The sequence below is a fragment of the Ostrinia nubilalis genome, chromosome 7 (assembly GCF_963855985.1).
Source record: "Ostrinia nubilalis chromosome 7, ilOstNubi1.1, whole genome shotgun sequence".
Lineage (NCBI taxonomy): Eukaryota > Metazoa > Arthropoda > Insecta > Lepidoptera > Crambidae > Ostrinia > Ostrinia nubilalis.
Genome location: NC_087094.1, coordinates 14,633,494 through 14,652,327, shown reverse-complemented (window position 1 = coordinate 14,652,327; position 18,834 = coordinate 14,633,494). Strand labels below are relative to the sequence as shown.

General features: G+C 36.1%; 1 protein-coding gene across 1 annotated transcript in view; it reads left to right on the top strand.

Annotated features, from left to right (window-relative positions):
* Positions 1-18,834, top strand: part of LOC135073507 (SH3 and multiple ankyrin repeat domains protein 1) — a 163,865-nt gene that overhangs the window by 26,774 nt on the left and 118,257 nt on the right. Inside the window, exon 2 of the mRNA XM_063967692.1 lies at positions 6,870-7,029. Within this exon, the coding sequence (XP_063823762.1) occupies positions 6,883-7,029 (147 nt within the window). The 5' untranslated portion in view covers positions 6,870-6,882. The remainder of the gene's footprint in view (positions 1-6,869; positions 7,030-18,834) is intronic.

Here is an 18,834-nt window from a genome sequence, read left to right as displayed (position 1 = left end):
CATCAAGTGCTTGTGTACCTAATACTTTCACAATGACGATGATGAACTGGCATAATGCAAAATGACAATTTCCAGCGCTGTTCTTTTGTTTACCCACGGCGTTCTAGAATGTTTTCAAACTTAGAAATGTATCGCGAAACTTCGCGCCTTTCTAAAAACCGCTGTTTCCGATATAGTCCAGTCATTATAGTAAGTTCACCTCGGAATTCGAGATACCCAGCTGTAAGTCTGTAAATACGTGTATATTGACACCCTAAAAGTTGTCTCAAAACCTACATATGGTAGGGTGTAAGCAACTATTAAATTTCAAGGTCAACGGTCACAAAAATCGTTTTTTTGCGCTTTTTTTAGAAATATCTCATTTCCTATGGGTTTTTTGCTATTTCTATTTATTATCAATATTGTAGAATACTAAATTCTCTACAAATTTTGTTTAAAAACTTTTTTTATACGGTGAACCGTTTTCGAGATAGAGGGCGGAGAGCGCGCGGTCACTGCATCACTTCAGGTCTACTTAAGCGGTTTAGATTTTTCACACAAAAGGATTTTCCCGCTAATTCCTGTGGGAATTTCGGGAATTCCTTGTTGTAACTAAGCTTTGAGTTTACTAAGGTACCTACATGCCAAATTTCAAGCGTCTAACTTCCGTTAAGCGTTTAGATTTTTCATACAAAAGGATTTTCCCGCTAATTCCTGTTCCCGTGGGAATTCCTAAGTATACTATAACCTGCCCAGGTGTATGAAGAATAATTGTACCAAGTTTCGTTAAAATCCGTCGAGTAGTTTTTGTTTCTATAAGGAACATACAGACGGACAGAATTCTATACATGAAATATATTTTCAAAATAACTATCAGGGGGTGATTAGTGATCGATACTGATGCCAAAAATGCAATCAGTAAAATTTTTGTGTCTGTCTGTCCGTCTGTATGTTCCTTATAGAAACAAAAACTACTCGACGGATTTTAACGAAACTTGGTACAATTATTCTTCATACACCTGGGCAGGTTATAGTTTACTTAGGAATTCCCACGGGAACAGGAATTAGCGGGAAAATCCTTATGTATGAAAAATCTAAACGCTTAACGGAAGTTAGACGCTTGAAATTTGGCATGTAGGTACCTTAGTAAACTTAAAGCTTATTTACAACAAGTAATTACCGAAATTCCCACGGGAATTAGCGGGAAAATCCTTTTGTATGAAAAACCTAAACCACTTAAGTTGACCTGAAGTGATGCAGTGACCGCGCGCTCTCCGCCCTCTATCTCGAAAACGGTTCACCGTATAAAAATTTTTTTTAAACAAAATTTGTAGAGAATTTAGTATTCTACAATATTGATAATAAATACAAATAGAAAAAAACCCATAGGAAATGAGATATTTCCAAAAAAAGCGCAAAAAACCGATTTTTGTGACCTTTGACCTTAAAATTTAATAGTTGCTTACACCCTACCATATGTAGGTTTTGAGACAACTTTTAGGGTGTCAATATACAAGTATTTACAGACTTACAGCTGGGTATCTCGAATTCCGAGATTCTTACCTAATTTAAGCTTAAATGACTGGACTAATAAGGAGTCCGCTGGAAAGAGGTCGTTGGGTCCAAGTTAGAGGCACGATGAAAGGGACGAGTGACGTATACAAATTATGTAATTTCAAGTAGGAACTTTTATGTAAAGCCAGTATTTAACTTCACAGATTTGGGCTCAAGTTATTTTTCGTCTCTTATAAAAAATTGTTCTTTTTGTATTTTACCTAATAGAGGACTTAGTATACCTATGGTGCACAAAATATTACAGTAACCCTATAATTGAAAAAAATAGAGGAAAAAATATTATACATATGTATACGCCTTTGTAGAACTACGTAGCACATGCATAGGTGAGTAAAAATAAATAAATCAATATAATAATAAGTAAAAATAATAAAATACGACGAAATTAAATAAATAATATTTTATTATCGTAAAAAGAAATGTGTAACAACGCCATAAAATCACTAATTTACGAATTATTTCTGCTTCATCAGCACATACTAAAATCGCTAAACGAAACGAAAAAAATACCTTTCTATACCAACTTCGAAGCTTGCTTCATCTATAAAGCACCACCGCCATAACACAAGGCTGATAACGTCTTTTATCACCATAAGTCCACACACCATTACAAAACCATCAGCAAACAGACCTCATAGATAAGCTTTAAGCTCCGTTCATTAACTTTAACGAAGTGATAAAAGTTTGCCGAGTTTTCTAAAAGCTCATTTGCAGTTGAATAAAGCGAAATTAACTCTGAAAAATACGACTTTGCTTAAACAGGTTTTTGTTCTGAAATCTCAATTAACATAAGGTATATTTGTAGGTACCGTCGTAAGATACGAGATACGTCATAAGATAATAAAGTTTACACTGGTATTGGAAACGTATTATTATTTTACTTATCAGGGTCACACAAAAAAATATAGTGTGACAGTGACTTCATTTTGTTTTACTTGAAAAGTACATATCTGTACAAAGTGTAAAACTCCTGGTTTGATCCAGTAGATGTTGCTAATGTTTAATTGCTACATCCTTGTGTACGGGAGCAACATTGAAAACTCAAAAAAACAATTCAATTCTAAACTTGATGATCGATCAGCTGTCACAATGTTTATGAAGTGTACTAGCTTTCCGCCCGCGGCTTCGCCCGCGTGGAATTTTGTCTGTCACAGAAAAACTTTATCGCGCGCGTCCCTGTTTCAAAAACCGGGATAAAAACTATCCTATGTTCTTTCCCGGGACTCAAACTATCTCTATGCCAAATTTCATCAAAATCGGTTGCGAGGTTTAAGCGGGAAAGCGTAACAGACAGACAGACAGACAGAGTTACTTTCGCATTTATAATATTAGTTGGGATTAGTTGGGATAGGTGCCTACCTAACAAGCAATTAGATTTATTTAATTCTGACATCTGTACCAATACACCAACCTTGTTCTAATATTAATGTAACTAACTTTATATCCCTCGAAAGGGTAATTAAACTTATTACCTCTTTATGAATAACGATACCAAAGGGTTCCCGCAAATTAGAGTGCGTTAATATCACCTATTAATTAAATTTAAACCCTCCAAATTACCTGCCATATATTTAGACTCATTTTACTGCCATTTTAAAGCCTGTGGCCATCTTAATGGTCTCATTCGCCGTAAAAGTCCTATTGACTTCGCGCGAACATTCGCTCAATGAGCACTTAATAGGGAATCGCGATTTGTGTTCGAGAAGTTTACGATTACTTCGAAATGGAAGGCGAATTCAAATAAATACGTCTAGAATACTGGCCGTAAACTATTTTATATCTGTGGGACTATAAACTGTGACAGTCGGAGAATTGGGTGAGAAAATGAGAAAAAATAAATATGATCGATAGGTACCTACATTTACTACCTTAGTAGTATTAACTGTGACGAAGTACAAAAATATAACAAAGACGGAATTTTGAGTTACAACTTCATACCGAAATATACTAGAGCCGCAAGAAGATTCACGACATTCATCTTCAGCGATTTAAGCGTTTAAAAATGTAGGTACGACGGCATGAGATAAATGTCATGAAACCAATACCACGTATTAGCACAACATAAACTTATTAAGCACTATTTTGAATAGTCCATGCATATAAATAAAGGCATTTTGACTTTGACTTTATTAATCAAGTACGAGTACGAGTACCTACAGCTTTTTCAGCTCTACATTTTTAATCCCTTTCCATAGAAATTTAAAAATATTGTCCATCGTCAATACACAATAAGTAATTGTTTAATTTTGTTGAAGCTCTGCATTTTACTACTTAGATCCTATCTGTGGACAACGGTGCTGGTTGGATTGTTACTAAATTCTCAAACTATTAAGATTTAGTACATAAGCCCTCAATGTAACTGTTTGTTGTCCCAAATAAAGGGAAAAAAATAGGTACGCGTACGTATTTATAAGTCGTCTTAATCATAATCAAATAAAAGATATTCACCATAAACCTAACTTTAACACGCTCTACAAAGAACTCGTAAAATGCCTCTCTGTCCCTCGTCCTTGTTCTACCGACGACATTATTCAGTAGCCTAGCTCAGTTGTATGAAGGCTACGCTATCGATCGAATAAATATTTACCAGCCACAAACGAAACGAATGAATTCGCACACTTTCGATAAATTCTAACGCAAATAATATTTTAGTGAGTCATTGTTCAAACTCGGGAGTTTATTTACATTGTGTGTGATATTTCTATATGTTTACGGAAAAAATAATTGTACCGTATTCTTGTGGACTTACATAATAATCCCATCGTTTATCGACCATTTGTCATTTTGATCGTCGTAATATAACAATGATTGTATTATTTTATTTGTCGTACTGGTAATACACATTAAGTTATTGTGTTAATCCGAGTTAAATAGTCCTTATAACGCTCTAACTGTATATTATGACTTCATTTTTACACGGGGAAATTTGAATATCCCATTCTTAAATACAATCCTGCTTTGAACAATAGTTTAATTAAAGTAACGTTTTAAAATAAACTAACGTTCAACATGCGTCTAATAACTGATAGAGTCCAGTCACTAACATACCTACTCCGTTTCCTAAATACCTACTTATAAACCTCACACAGCTGGTTAAGTCCCTCTTTATCACTTGCTTAGATATTATATTAATCCGTGCCTACTAATTCATGATTCACACGTGTAAAAACAAAATATTTCCGATACAAGTCACAGCTACGTTTCGTGGAAGAAGCGATAGCCCGGCGCCATGATATCGATATTAATGCTGTTCATAGAAACGCAACCGGATCGAGGCCTTGCTGGACTAGCTACTAAGGCTGGGTTGCACCACCTTACTTTAACTTTGACAAACGTCAAAAATCTGTCAAATTCCATACAAAAAGCACCGGTTATCGTCATAGTTACCGTTAAATTTAGGTGGTGCAACTCAGCCAAAGTGGGCTACTCTACTGATGGACACGCAATATTGTTACTGATTTCATGACGTACACTCGGGTTCGTTAACTTTTGTAAAATATTTGTGATGTATTTGACACCATTAAAACGATGCGATTGTATCATTACTCATGAGTTAGTACTATCAAATATCATCTTCTAATCGGTAGCCACCATCGGGGGCACCAGACCATTCTCATACGGGCATGAAAATAGTGGCATCAAAATCTATGTTAGAGTCCCGTTCTGACAGCTCCTAGAGTAGGTCAATCCATTGGTAGTTACCCTACCCTATTATATTGGTAGCTAAGCGTGTTCACATACCTAATCTTAAGTGTAAAAGTAGGTTAATTTAAACGACCAAGGCAGATTAGCCTAAATTTTGATATGAAATCAATATGTCCCTGTCAACTGCAGACTGACAGATTGGATTAAATCTATTTAGGCTAATCCTTGAGCAATGGTACTTATAAAAACAATATTACATTCAGCATCTGATTTTGTAGCGAGTGTTCACGGTGTTCTTGAAAATATTTTTGTATTAAATTTTGCTTCCATGTTTTATTCATTCTGCCATACACTTACTTTTTATCACGCCGATAAAAATACACATAACAGTGGAGATTTTATTTCGACGTCTCCTTTGTGATGACGTCCCAGTTTCAACGTGTCTTTGCAATGACGTCTCAGTGAAAATCTTCATATTTTAAACAATGCTGAAAAAAATACAATGATACATTATAGGTACTAAAAGCACCACCACGTTAGAGATGGGTTATACTAGGTAAATTTGATACTAGGTGCACCTATTCCAAGTATTTATTAATACTCGATCCAAATACCTGTTCCACCTAGTACGTAGTAATTTAGCATACTTGACGCGACTAGTGCGGACTAATCCAAGTAATATAACTTTAAAATACAATTTTCTTTGAAAAGATACAACCGTAGTATGAATAATGCAATTTGAAATTGAATAATAATTCCTCCCTTCATACTTCAACAGGCTTTGGACTGTCAACTTAAAAGTTGGCGTATTTAAAAGATATCAATTTCATAAAAATATTTACATATTTTTTTCTTATTTACATGAATATGGTTTGACTACGTTTGTGTGCGTTTGCTTCGTCGCGCTCAAATTTGTTTGGTCAGACAGAGACGGAGTGAATCTCTACGTTCGCACATAAGCTTAGCGAGAAATACTAGGTGCGCGTAATACACGACTACGGATTACGCAATAATAACCTCTATTACTTTCAGGGTAGGGTCGGAAATCGTGTAATTTATAAAATACTAGGTGGATCAAGTATTTTAAAAAATGGAATAGGTGCCGCCTAGTACTGTAAAATACCTAGTGTGTGGATCTGTTCTAGTAAATACGTCTCATCTCTACACCACGTCTCTTTTACTCTCGCACAAACGCACATTTGCGTTGCGCCACCACACATGCATCACTATACAACTTTATGAACTCCTATGTGGTCAAGCCATTTTAGTCTAATTCACCTGGAGGAATTTGAACCCACAATTGCAGCCATATGATTCGATAAGATCCCTTTAATATTTTTTATGTGAGATACTTGAGTCTAAACTTATATTATCAGCCGTATTTAAATCTCCAGGTCTCCAACATTGTTACATAAGTAATCTTTTGAATATGCTTATGGCCCTATTCCGATTCCGACTCAGTAGCTCAGCATTCAAGTTGTTCCCCAGTCGATGAAGCACCTGATGTCGTGCCCTGAGTGCCCAAGCAACTGCACTCAGGAGGATTTGATGAGTGCTACTGACAACGCCACTCTTGTGGCGGAGTTTTGGGCTGACACTGTGTAGGTTTGTTGTGGACACGAAAAGAAGAAGAAGCATACAAGTTCTAAGTACGTGTCTCCTCTTTACAGATGGCGTAGCGTAATGGAGGGAGAGTGCTCGGAGGGCGCGGAGGGCTGGCTGTTAGTGCGCGTGCACGTGCCCGAGCTCAATGTGCAGAAGAGCCTGCAGTTCCCGCGGGATCAGCTCGTGTGGGACGTCAAGCAGCAGTGTCTGGCAGCTCTGCCTAAGGTCAGTACCGCTTGGTTTATTGGTAGCGCTTATCCGGCTCGAAGGATCAAAATGTCGAATCTAGTTTAGAAGATCCGGCTCGAAGGACCAACTAAAATGTCGAATCTAGTTTAGAAGACAGTAGCTTGAACTAATAGTGTTTAAGAGGTTGCAGCACTCATGTCTGAAATCAAGTGACAGAAGTGGTAAAGACTACCTTATCTGGCTGTATTATGGTGAGAACGTAACATGATTTTAATATGAAGCGGAGGTTAAGTTTAAGTTTGATTGTATTGATTTAGTACACCTACTAAGATACACAAAGGCCCTAATTGGAAAATGTGCCTGTGTATAACATACAAGGTAGCAAACAAGAGACTGAAAATTAAAACTTTATATCGACTTCCGAAAACATCTAAATTTATGCAGAAGCAGTCAATTCGCGAATTGTATAACTTGTTCCAAGAAATTAGTCGAAGTGTACATCAAACTCCGTCGCCTCTGGCTGGGTACATATTTAATTTGTTAGGGTTATGAAGCAAGCAAGAATAAAATTTATAGCTGCCGAAAACTTTAAGGGTTGCTCACTCCTGAAGCCACAGTGAAGAATGACTTACAAATTATAGTGTTTTACAACTAATTTTTCTTTTGATGCTAGCACATTAAAGTGACAAAGATGTACTTAGTTTTAAAGCTGGGTTGCACCATCTTGCTTTACTTTGACAAACGTCAAAAATCTGTCAAACTTCATACAAAAAACACCGGTTATCGTCAAAGTTACGTGGTGCAACTCAGCCTTAGATCAACTGTTAAAATACTAACTACTGGACACAAGATACATCTAAAATTCTAAATCAATATCAAGTGGTCAGTCTATTTATGTATATAATGACGTCATGTTATTTCTCTTAAATGTAAACGATCTTGTAAATAGGGTATTTGACACCGTTCTTTATTAGCTGTCAAAACAATTGAGCAACAATTTATCAATTTCAAAGCAACTAAAAATCCACATTGAGAGTTGATTGAAAACTAATAAATTGTGATGCTAGGACTAAAATGTGTTTTTATGAAAGTTGTGCTTTGGAAATTATTGGTAGGAAATATCAAATTAAATTAGTAAGTACATGAAGTGTTAATTGCTTTAAAATTCAACAGCATAACACTACGAGGATACATAATTTTGATGAAATGCCAATTATCCAAAGTAAATACACCCAATTTAATTTAAAAATACCGGTTGTAATGTAAATAGATATATTTTTATCTGTTCAATTAGTCTTAATTAATATCGCCATTTTCTGATAGGTAAATATAACTATTAACGAAATTACTGCTCCTCATAATGACGTATAAGCGAATCTATGTCCCATTATGTTAATAAAGTACGCATTATAAATTACGTCATACTTTCGCTTATTCAAATAATATTATGAGAACAAATTATTCAACGTTTATGTTCAGGGTGTATTTAATATTTTCGTCGAAACCTGCGTATCAGGTTTTAAAGTAAAATGTGCGAAATCACCAGATTTAAAAGCTTGCCCAGAAATGTTGTTTCGGTCTTTGACCTTGATGCAATATAAAAATAGCAATAAAACAACGTTGTTGGGGAAAACAAGTTGTTAGCATTTGGGGTCGATAAAATCAAAATTATGCATACAAATTACTTAACGATACGCAATTTGTGAGATGATAATTCAATTAAAGTTTAATATTTACAGAATTTCAAAGGTTAGTTATTATTTAGATAGATTTACGACTTGTGACACAAGAAAATAGAGAATAACCAGTTTGCAGCAATGTAATTGAAAATTATTCAAAATGTCAAACGTTTAATTTAAATTGGTACTGACATAAAACTATGTTTTAAGTGAAGGTCCTTACAATAACGATTCAAAAGAGAAATATTTTCTTATTGTAGCTGTAGGATATTTGAAAGTTTTTTAATTTATTTACTTTTCGTTTTACTGGCATTTAATGATAGAAATAATACATATATTCGCAAACTTATTCTAATCCCTCAATCATAATTATTGTCTCCAATAATTCCACAAGATTGGTCTTCGATAGACATCGAAAGCTCTTGAAGTTTGATTACGCGATTGGAATCGCGCAAACACTCGATAGATCGAATGATCGCGTTCGTTTCGAATGGAAATGGAATCGATAAAGGATTGAAGCATTTTAAATTGGTATTTAAGTTAAACAGAAATCGATTTGACTAAGAATGGAAAAGTACACTCGATCGATACTTAGCCGATAATTATGGAAGCGTGGATTGAGTGTATCTTTGCTTTTCGAGGGGATTTGTGTCTATCAATAGTCTACGAGGATAAGTACCCCCTTAAAGCCTTAATTAATTTTGGTCGCCAATTTCCGGTTTGGGTTGATCTTAATATTTTCCAGGACCAATTTGGTTATTTTTGTTTTAAAATTTCCATGTTTCCATTTCAACAGAAACCGGGTTTTTTTTAATTTTCCATTCCATAAAAACCTAATTAAAGTTGCTGTTTTCATGTGAAAACTTAAAGTGGGCGAATTAGGTTTCTTCTATGGAATTTGTGAATGACAGGACGTCGTTAAGTCCGCTGCTTGTAAAATAAATACCCATGAAAGGATACTAAATGACACGTAGCAAGATTCGTGCGATAAAAATGAATGTAGCTTAACACAACCATGCATATTCCAACACGCATAAAATCTTGGCAATTGCGACCTTTTTCGAATCACAACAATGTATTTCAATGACCTTTTCAAAAACAAAATAACCATATAAGTAAACTGTGTCAAAATTATAAAAAAGTCCATTTGTATTCGTATCCCAATCGCATTGACATTTAAGCGCCATTGTTTTAACTTTTATCGAAACTACATCATTTTTCTCGAGACCGATCCCGGGATATTTTCACTTATTTTATAACCGTTCATACCGCGTAAGTGCACACGTGAGACGCCGTGGGCGGGACACGTCCGGGGACACTCGTAAATAACAATAAACGCAACTATAAAACATCACTGGTCCATTCAAAGGGCTATAAATTTCTCTTGTGCAATTCAAATCCTGGACTATTACTTTTTTGAGCTGAAAGAACTGAGTAATGGGACTTATGATGGTAGATAATGGAAATCTTTATTTGACAAACATTATGGTGTTCCAAAGCTTGATATTATTATTGAAGCGTCCCATCACTCCTGACGAAATAAACACACAAAGCTTTTTTTTTTTTAATAATAGAGTCTTGAATCTACCACTTAATCGTTTTTGAACAATGAGGGTTTTCGCGATTGAAAAATCCGCCAGATGGCAATACGTAGACGGGAGGTCCAAATGCTGCATGATTGGTGGATTTTGACATGACATTGACAGATATGTCAAAATCCACCAATCATGCAGCATTTGGACCTCCCGTCTACGTATTGCCATCTGGCGGATTTTTCAATCGCGAATACCCTCATTGGGTATAACAAAACCGGACAACTCAATTTCATAGAATGCCATGTCGAATGGAATGCTTTCATGACAAAACCGATTATGACGACTGCACTAATTGGCAATTAAACCAAAATCTGTGTCATCAGTCCTGATTTTTTCCTAAAAAAACTAGGTAAGTAACCTTACATCACAGTCTAAGAATTCGAACGACCGTATTCCGAGAACGGAATACTAAACCGATAAGTGCAAATTGGTGCCAGGTACAGTCAATCGTATTTAATTACTTCTATCCTTAAGGAGGAAAGTTGGTAAGATCTGTATTTTTGAGGTGGACTGTACCTCTTAATCTGCTGTATGTAGACTAGATTACATGAGGTTGGTGACCGTATTAATTGACATTTTGGAGCAATTTGCACAGTTAGGTGGTACAAACAGTACAAGCACGATGCGTAGCTAGAAGGAACGAAAAACTTTATCCAAAGTTTTTTAATTATTTAAGGCATACCGACCTAGGTAGGTAAGTAATATTTAAGAATCGAACATAAGGAAAAGATGGAAAAATGTCTCGCGAGTCGCCATAAGTCCGGTTCTTAAATATTCCAAAAACAATCTCTTTAGTTTGCGGAAAGGTGAATGTCATTTAATCTATAGAATAGAGAATAATATGTAAAATTCAACTGTCATTTTCGACTTTTATTGCAATTCGCAATTAGTATGCATCTCCAAAGGTCACCTGAACAAGCTTTAATATGTATACTCTTTTACGTCAATGGCCTCAGACCTCGCTTCTACGTGCTACGGGCCCGTCCGTTCGCGCGTGTCTTATCCGCCTAGATCGGGGAAAAATCACCGCCGACAGCGGCCAAGTTCCAACACACGACAATACAAACCAGTTCCCATACCGTTATGTGGAAGTAATTCCTTATAGCGATGGGCGTTATTCGTTATCACTGGTTATTAAACGAGTGATTAGCCTGACCAGTGATCACTCGTTATCCAGCAACGCCTAAACTAGTTTTTTTCTTAACGTCATACAACGTTAGAATCTCTTCGTTACTCAACACGATTGTTTCCACAACGCTCTAAAGCTAAACTGAATTCACTCTTAAGCAAACAACATATGGTAGATGTTTGGTTGACATAAAAAATAACGTGTTTCCCGCTTCGTTATGACAGATTTGAGGACAACGTCGTACATTGACGATTCTTAAACATATTTTTTGTAACCTAAAGGAGTAAAGCGAGTAATGTATGGTGTCCAAATAATAAGGATCGCAACGAAACAAGTGCGTGTGCGAGTGAGAAAGCCATAGGACGTTAACATAAGTGTGGATGAAATAGGTATAATGTTCGGTACGTTAGATATTCAATCGAATTTGAGTCTTATTTTGAAGGTCATAAGTTCCTAAAGGCCTTGCAGCTAACCTAACGTTATATTATCACGCTTGCTTGAGCGTTGTGGAAATAACTTCGTTTAAAAAAAACTAGTTTTGAAAACGTTATTCGTGATTCGAAAACCATCGCGTTTCGTTATTTCAAAAACCCATAACGACACATCTTTAATTCCTTAAACACAGGCGCCGGTCACGATACGATAAATACTCTGTTACTCACCCGTCCGCCATTTGCATACCGCGTAGACGAGATTCGTCTATCGCGGGAATTGGCGCGAAAGCTCGCGTCACTTTCGGATTAGGAACATTGTTTTTTTACAGGCAAAGAAATTAAGATTTATCATCTATGCGTAGCGACCAGAGAGTGTGTAATTAAAGTTTTTATTGCTTCTATTTAAATGTAGAGCGATCAAATTAGAGATTATAGTCTCATTTAAGAGCGATATTATAACTTTTTTGTATTTTATGTATTATTAATAATTAATAACTATCGATTTTATAATAAGTATGTGTCAAATGTTAAAGTTATATCTATTATCGTATATTGTGTACCTTTTATTTATTACATTGTAGATATAACTGTACATCTTTATAATATGTATTGTATATTGTTTTCGGTGGTGATTCGGCGCCAACCACAGGTGGCCTCTTGGTACAGGGTATGTGAACATTTTAACAACTAAGCCTGTGCAACCAGATATTGTACATGCATGACGCAGGCCGTGATTCAATAGATGCAAGGATGTGTATGCATGACTGTACCTACCCACTTAATCATTGCATGGTGATCCCTTAGCTCCACAGCCAAACGAGACTGGTTGATAAACTGTACTTCTTACATCCTTTATACCTAAATGTTTAAATATCTACCGAACTTTCCCTCTATATCTCTATTTCTATAAGTGTTATTTTTTAAACTAAATAACTATGATGTTCTCCTATTGTGCATTCATCGATATTGCATGTCCGTTAGGTTAAAAATGTAAGCGTTTTATCGTTATACGTGACTATTATTTCCCTTTCTTGCTGGCCACTAAAAGAGAAATTAATAATAAAACATATCGCATGTGCCAGTATTGTACTCCGACGTCAATAAAAAACAAAAGTGAGTAATTGCACAGATTCGGAACGCACGCCACTTTCGAATTCGAAGATAGAATCGTGTCCTATTCAAACTTCGAAATGCGACGATTGCCGTGGAAATTTCTCGCGTGATTGCGAAGACAAGACGTCCTCGTGTATGTAGCCTACAAACGCGGCCTACTTATGAGAATGGCCTATCTTACAACAGTGGACATTTTTGTAACAACACATCTTTGTGCGCTTTTTAGGGCGTCCGTATTTCGTGCATTGTCCGGACACATTTCCCGGACACTTGGGTTTGAATAGGGGTGTTCGTGAAAAAATAAATGCGCAAGTATTTTGTTCTGACACGAAATGTTGGAAAAAGAAGGAGTCTAACAACATAATGTCACGTTGTATCTAAAATAAAAATAATGATTTATTTCAAATGCATATTGTGATCAATCTATGTCTGTCATAGAATGAAATTTAAAGAGAAAGGAAAAACTGACGGGCAAGTCGTTTTAAATGTCTGACGAGTGCGTGTCACGAATTTTAATGAAAACATGTCGATGTGCATTGCATTAAATATTAAGGCTTGGTGTAAAGCTCGAAAAGAACTTACTGAGATATTTATATTACGTAGTTATTGTTTTTAAATCAGTGGTAAGTAGGTAAGTACATACTTACGAATGGTTTAAAATAATGTATTCTACATGCATAGTGATTCTTCAAATAATAAAACTAACTCTATTTTGTAAATAAAGACTAATAACGTTTTTGAAGGCCAAAATAAAATATGAATATCCAATTATCATCTAATTTATGTTTAAGTAACTATGATGCTTTGTTGATAAAACTAAATGATGCAAAAAATATGACCTCTGCCAAATTGACATTTGACATACACAAATTAAGTATTAGCGTTATCTTATTAAATAAAATCTGAATAAAAATAATACCATCTAAAATCCTTGATTAAGAAGCACGTATAAAAACAAATGCCCCTGTATTACTACAAGTTTGTCGTTCGTTCGTTAGTTTCAGCCAAATGACGTCCACTGCTGGACAACGGCCTCAAGAATTTCCATAACGACCGGCCCTACTTTAAATATTATTAGTATTTCAACTTCTTTATGTACCTACTAATCACCGTTAATATCTTTTATTAAATTAACGGTAAATTCTCCACAAAATTAACTACAACACCCAAATGAAATTCTAAGAAGCTAATTTCAATACACACATTCATTACTTACAGTCCCAGAACCAATATTGGTACCAATAATAACCTTTCTTCTGCCACTTGTGAACCTATCAATAAGCATTTCCAATAAATATGGAAATGAAGCCTGTAAACAGGTCGTACTCTACATTCGACAAAGGTTGTAGAAACTCTAAAAGTCGGGGACATATCTACTAGTACAAGCTCTGCTTAGTTTGGGACTAGAAGCGTAGTGTAAAATGTCCAGGAATGAGGGTTTTCGCGATTGAAAAATCCGCCAGATGGCAATACGTAGACGGGAGGTCCAAATGCTGCATGATTGGTGGATTTTGACATATCTGTTAATGTCATGTCAAAAATAACCAATCATGCAGCATTTGGACCTCGCGTCTACGTATTGCCATCTGGCGGATTTTTCAATCGCGAAAACCCTCATTCCTGGACATTTTACACTACGTCCATTCTGGGTCCATTCTTGTTTCTTATATACATTAATGATCTGCCATATTTTGTTATTTAATTTTTTTTTTAGCGTTTTAGAGTCGCATCTTTTGTTAAGGACTCTTGCGAAATCGTGTTATTTGCTGATGACACATCTTTGATTTTTAATATTGATAGAAGTAAAAATAATGCACTAACAAGAGTTTTAAGTTGGTTCACTACAAATAATTTACAACTGAATGCAAAGAAAACAAAATGTATAAAATTCTCTTTGCCTAACGTAAAAACAGTTAGTACCTAAATAGAACTTAATAATAATGCAATCGATCTGGTAGACTCTACTGTATTTCTGGGAATTACCCTGGATTCAAAACTCCAGTGGGGCCCCCATATAGAAACTCTGGCGGGAAAGCTCAGCTCAGCGGCTTTTGCAATAAACAGGATACGGTCATTAACCGATGTTTCAACAGCTCGCTTAGTCTACTTTAGCTACTTTCATAGCCTAATGTCATATGGAATCATGCTATGGGGCAAAGCTGCAGATTTTGAAACAATATTTATTTTGCAGATTTTGAAACAATATTTATTTGGCATCCTCACGGCCGCTTCACAATACATCTTAAACTGTATTCTATTTATTCAACAAAATATTAATGAATTCAAAAAGAAAAGTGATATTCACCAAATTAACACTAGAAATAAAAATAAATTGGCTATACCTACCCGCTTTTAGGCTTAATAAAGTGTTTGCCACTTTTATGGGACAAGGTATCCATTTTTATAACAAAGTCCCTGATAAATATAAAGAGCTACCGTATAATAAATTTAAAGGTATAGTTAAAGATCACATGCTTAAAAAAGCCTATTATACAACTCGAGATTTTCTTAATGATAAGTCACCCTGGGAGTAGGATTATGGTCCTCTCATGCTCGCACTAAAAAGAATTAAAATGAAAAGTAATGTATAAACAAATAATAATTTCTCAAATGTTATAGTGTCATGCTTCTCAATCTGGACTGTTACTTAGCTTTATTATTAGTTTTTTTTAAAGAGATAACTTTGAATTGTCATTCTCACTAAAATGTCTCTGGGGTGGTGGCGTAGTGAGGCGGGTTGTTACATTCCCTCTAATATGGTCGAGTGAAGCGATGGCTGGTTCACTCGTCATGTCTGTGAACAGGCGCTGCTTTCGGGGACTGGTCAATCCAAGTTATTCAAATTTATGTATGCGAGTCATTTCTACTAGTATCTTAATATGTAAGTCTAGATATTAGCACGTCACTACCTTGTTTAATATACCACGCAATCTTGTATAGCCATTCTTATAAGATACACCATACAAGAATGCATGGTAAATTCAGTGAACTGCTCCTGAATCGAATGTACCTACTACTACTATTTCTATTTATTTATATTAACCGGCAGACAGTGGTGACTGAGTTTGTTGCGGCGCTTCTTCTCAGCACTTGCCAAATGTTGGTCTCGAAGCGCTGGTAGGGTAAAAAGATTATGAGACATGTAGAGGCTCCTTAAGAGCAAAATGACGATTTGTAAGAACTATTTATTAGTCTAAACAAATAAAGAAATTTTGACTTTGACTTTGACTTTGAAAATTAATATTATTATTTAAAAGCACTACAGGTAATTTAATCTTGCAAAGCAAACGCATCTACCAAATTGATGACGAAACCTTATTAAACCTAAATCCTTGGTACTATTACTTATTCTGTGCCTAAATAAATGAGGGCTATCGTTTTTATACTTAACAGTTGGCACCCCTGGCGATTGACAGGACCTTACTCTACAGTGGCGTCATCTTGATGAGTGCAAATGCGATAGTCCTCCTACCACTTTAGCACTCACCAGTTGGTGCCACTGTCTTCGCTACTAGCAAGTGACAGGACCTTACTCTACAGTGGCGCAAACTGGTGAGCGCTAAAACGATAGCCCTCATTGGAACAAATCGTAAAAAGCTTCAATAGAAACAAAACTTTTTTGAAGCTTTGACGTCTAGACTCCAAACAAAATCTCAAAGGAGTTGAAACTATAAAGGAAGCCGATAATTTATTAGCTTTCATAACACGCATAAAATTCACTTCATCTGTAATCGAAGTACACAAGGTCGTCGAGTCTACGAAATCGATCAGGAAGAATCTGGGCGTCATAAAATTAATTGGTAAAACATAAATGTTAAGGCTGAATAAGAAAGTAACACATATGTGTCGAGAAAAAGTGGCAACAACCGCCTTAAGATAAAAGGATATCGATTAAAAACACTCGAGTGCTTTAAAGATAAAAGACTATCGATTTATATTTCGAAATCCTATATTACGTTACTATTCCCAACTCTCGTTCCCACCGCTGCAACTCATGTGTAGCCAGCACAGCTTGAGCGCCAATAAAAACCCAACTGTCCTCCTATATTCTTCTGACTAAATTCGTTGCAGGTTCCAAGATAGCTATCCCTCAGAACTACTCAACCTTCACTGGTTGAGTTTCATTGGAGGCCAAACTGTAGATCTTGGCTATACAGGAGTTGCAGTGGTGGATAAGTACGGTGGGATGAGTTTTTTTTTTATCGATTAAATGATATACGATCCTTATAATAGCACTGCTCCTATGTTTTGATGTACACGTAAGTACCTATGTGCATTATTTTGTTATCACGAGTAGTTAGCGCACGTTATCTCAACAAGTACGCCTATTTACTATCTACACTTGACAGTGGTTAAATTAAACGGTTGGTTAGTAATTGATCTGACTAAACATGTTTTGTTAAACTTTATCTTGATGACCTTTTCAATGGTATAACAGATACGAGTACGATTTAAGCAATTTCTTACTTCTTCGCGATGTCAAGTATTTTATATGTGGATATTGTGACATATATTTTTATCTACAAATCAAAATATCAAATTGACGTTATGCCGCAATGGAAGGCGATAACTGACAGAAACCCAATTATACAAGCAATTTAATTACACAAACGAAATGTATTGACATGGCCGTTTTATTTATAATTATTATTTTCGGCATTTCAATTAAGCAATTAAAAACTATATTTCTGAAACACAAATTTATTGTAGCAAATTGACATAAACCTTTTTAAAATAAAAAAAACTAGTGACACGTTTTTATTTCGAAAAGCAAAAATATGTCAGTCATTTCTCAACCCGGTCAGCTAAGCGGTCTCGGACCGGTGGATGCTGCGGACTTATATGGAAATGTCATGACGTAAGCACAGCACGAAACCAGTCTAAAAACGACAGCTTTGAAATAGTGATTAATTGGGCCTGAACTGCCATTTTATACAGGGTGTGATGGACAGAAGATCAGACTACGTTTATCAGCCAGTTAATATTTTCCCGGAAAATATATCTACGCCTCTAACCTAATGGAGTTTATGGACATTACTAAAACTAAAATAATAAACTAAGCACTAAATGATAATAACGAATAAAGGTGCCATTCGTCAAAATGACACATATCAAGAAGAGAAATATTGTATGTGCGATTTTGATAAAAAGCTTACAGATGTGTTATGTTGGCAACGGCAAAATCTGTAACACCTAACCGGTTGTCTTTCATTTCTCATTTTCGAAATGATTTGAATGAAAAAAGGAATTTGGGGCAGTGAGTTCACTGCTAAAGGTTTTGGCAACATAACGTTACATCACCCTGTATGTCAAGTTCAAAAATTGCTAACGTGTTTATGGTTATAGAGTGATAATGTAAATCGCGTCAGAACTATTTTTAGCTTCGTTCGTTCGTTCGTTTCAGCCGAAAGACGTCCACTGCTGGACAAAGGCCTCCCCCAAGGATTTCCACAAAGACCGGTCCTGCGCCGCTTGCATCCAGGTACTTCCCGCGACCTTTACCAGATCGTCGGTCCACCTAGTGGGAGGCCTGCCCACGCTACGTCTTCCAGCTCGTGGTCGCCACTCAAGAACTTTCCTGCCCCAGCGGCCATCAGCTCTTCGAGCTATGTGCCCCGCCCACTGCCACTTGATTTTAGCGATTCTGCGGGCTATGTCAGTCACTTTGGTTCTCCTACGGATCTCCTCATTTCAAGACAAGACAAAAATTATGTCAAATGCCCGTGTTGTACCCACTCCTCTGAAGGTTGGAGACACTACACTCGAACTTGTTGACAATTATGTATACCTGGGACAAACAGTCCAGTTAGGTAGGTCCAACTTCGAGAAAGAGGTTAATCGTCGAATCCAACTCGGCTGGGCAGCGTTCGGGAAGCTTCGCGAAATTCTCA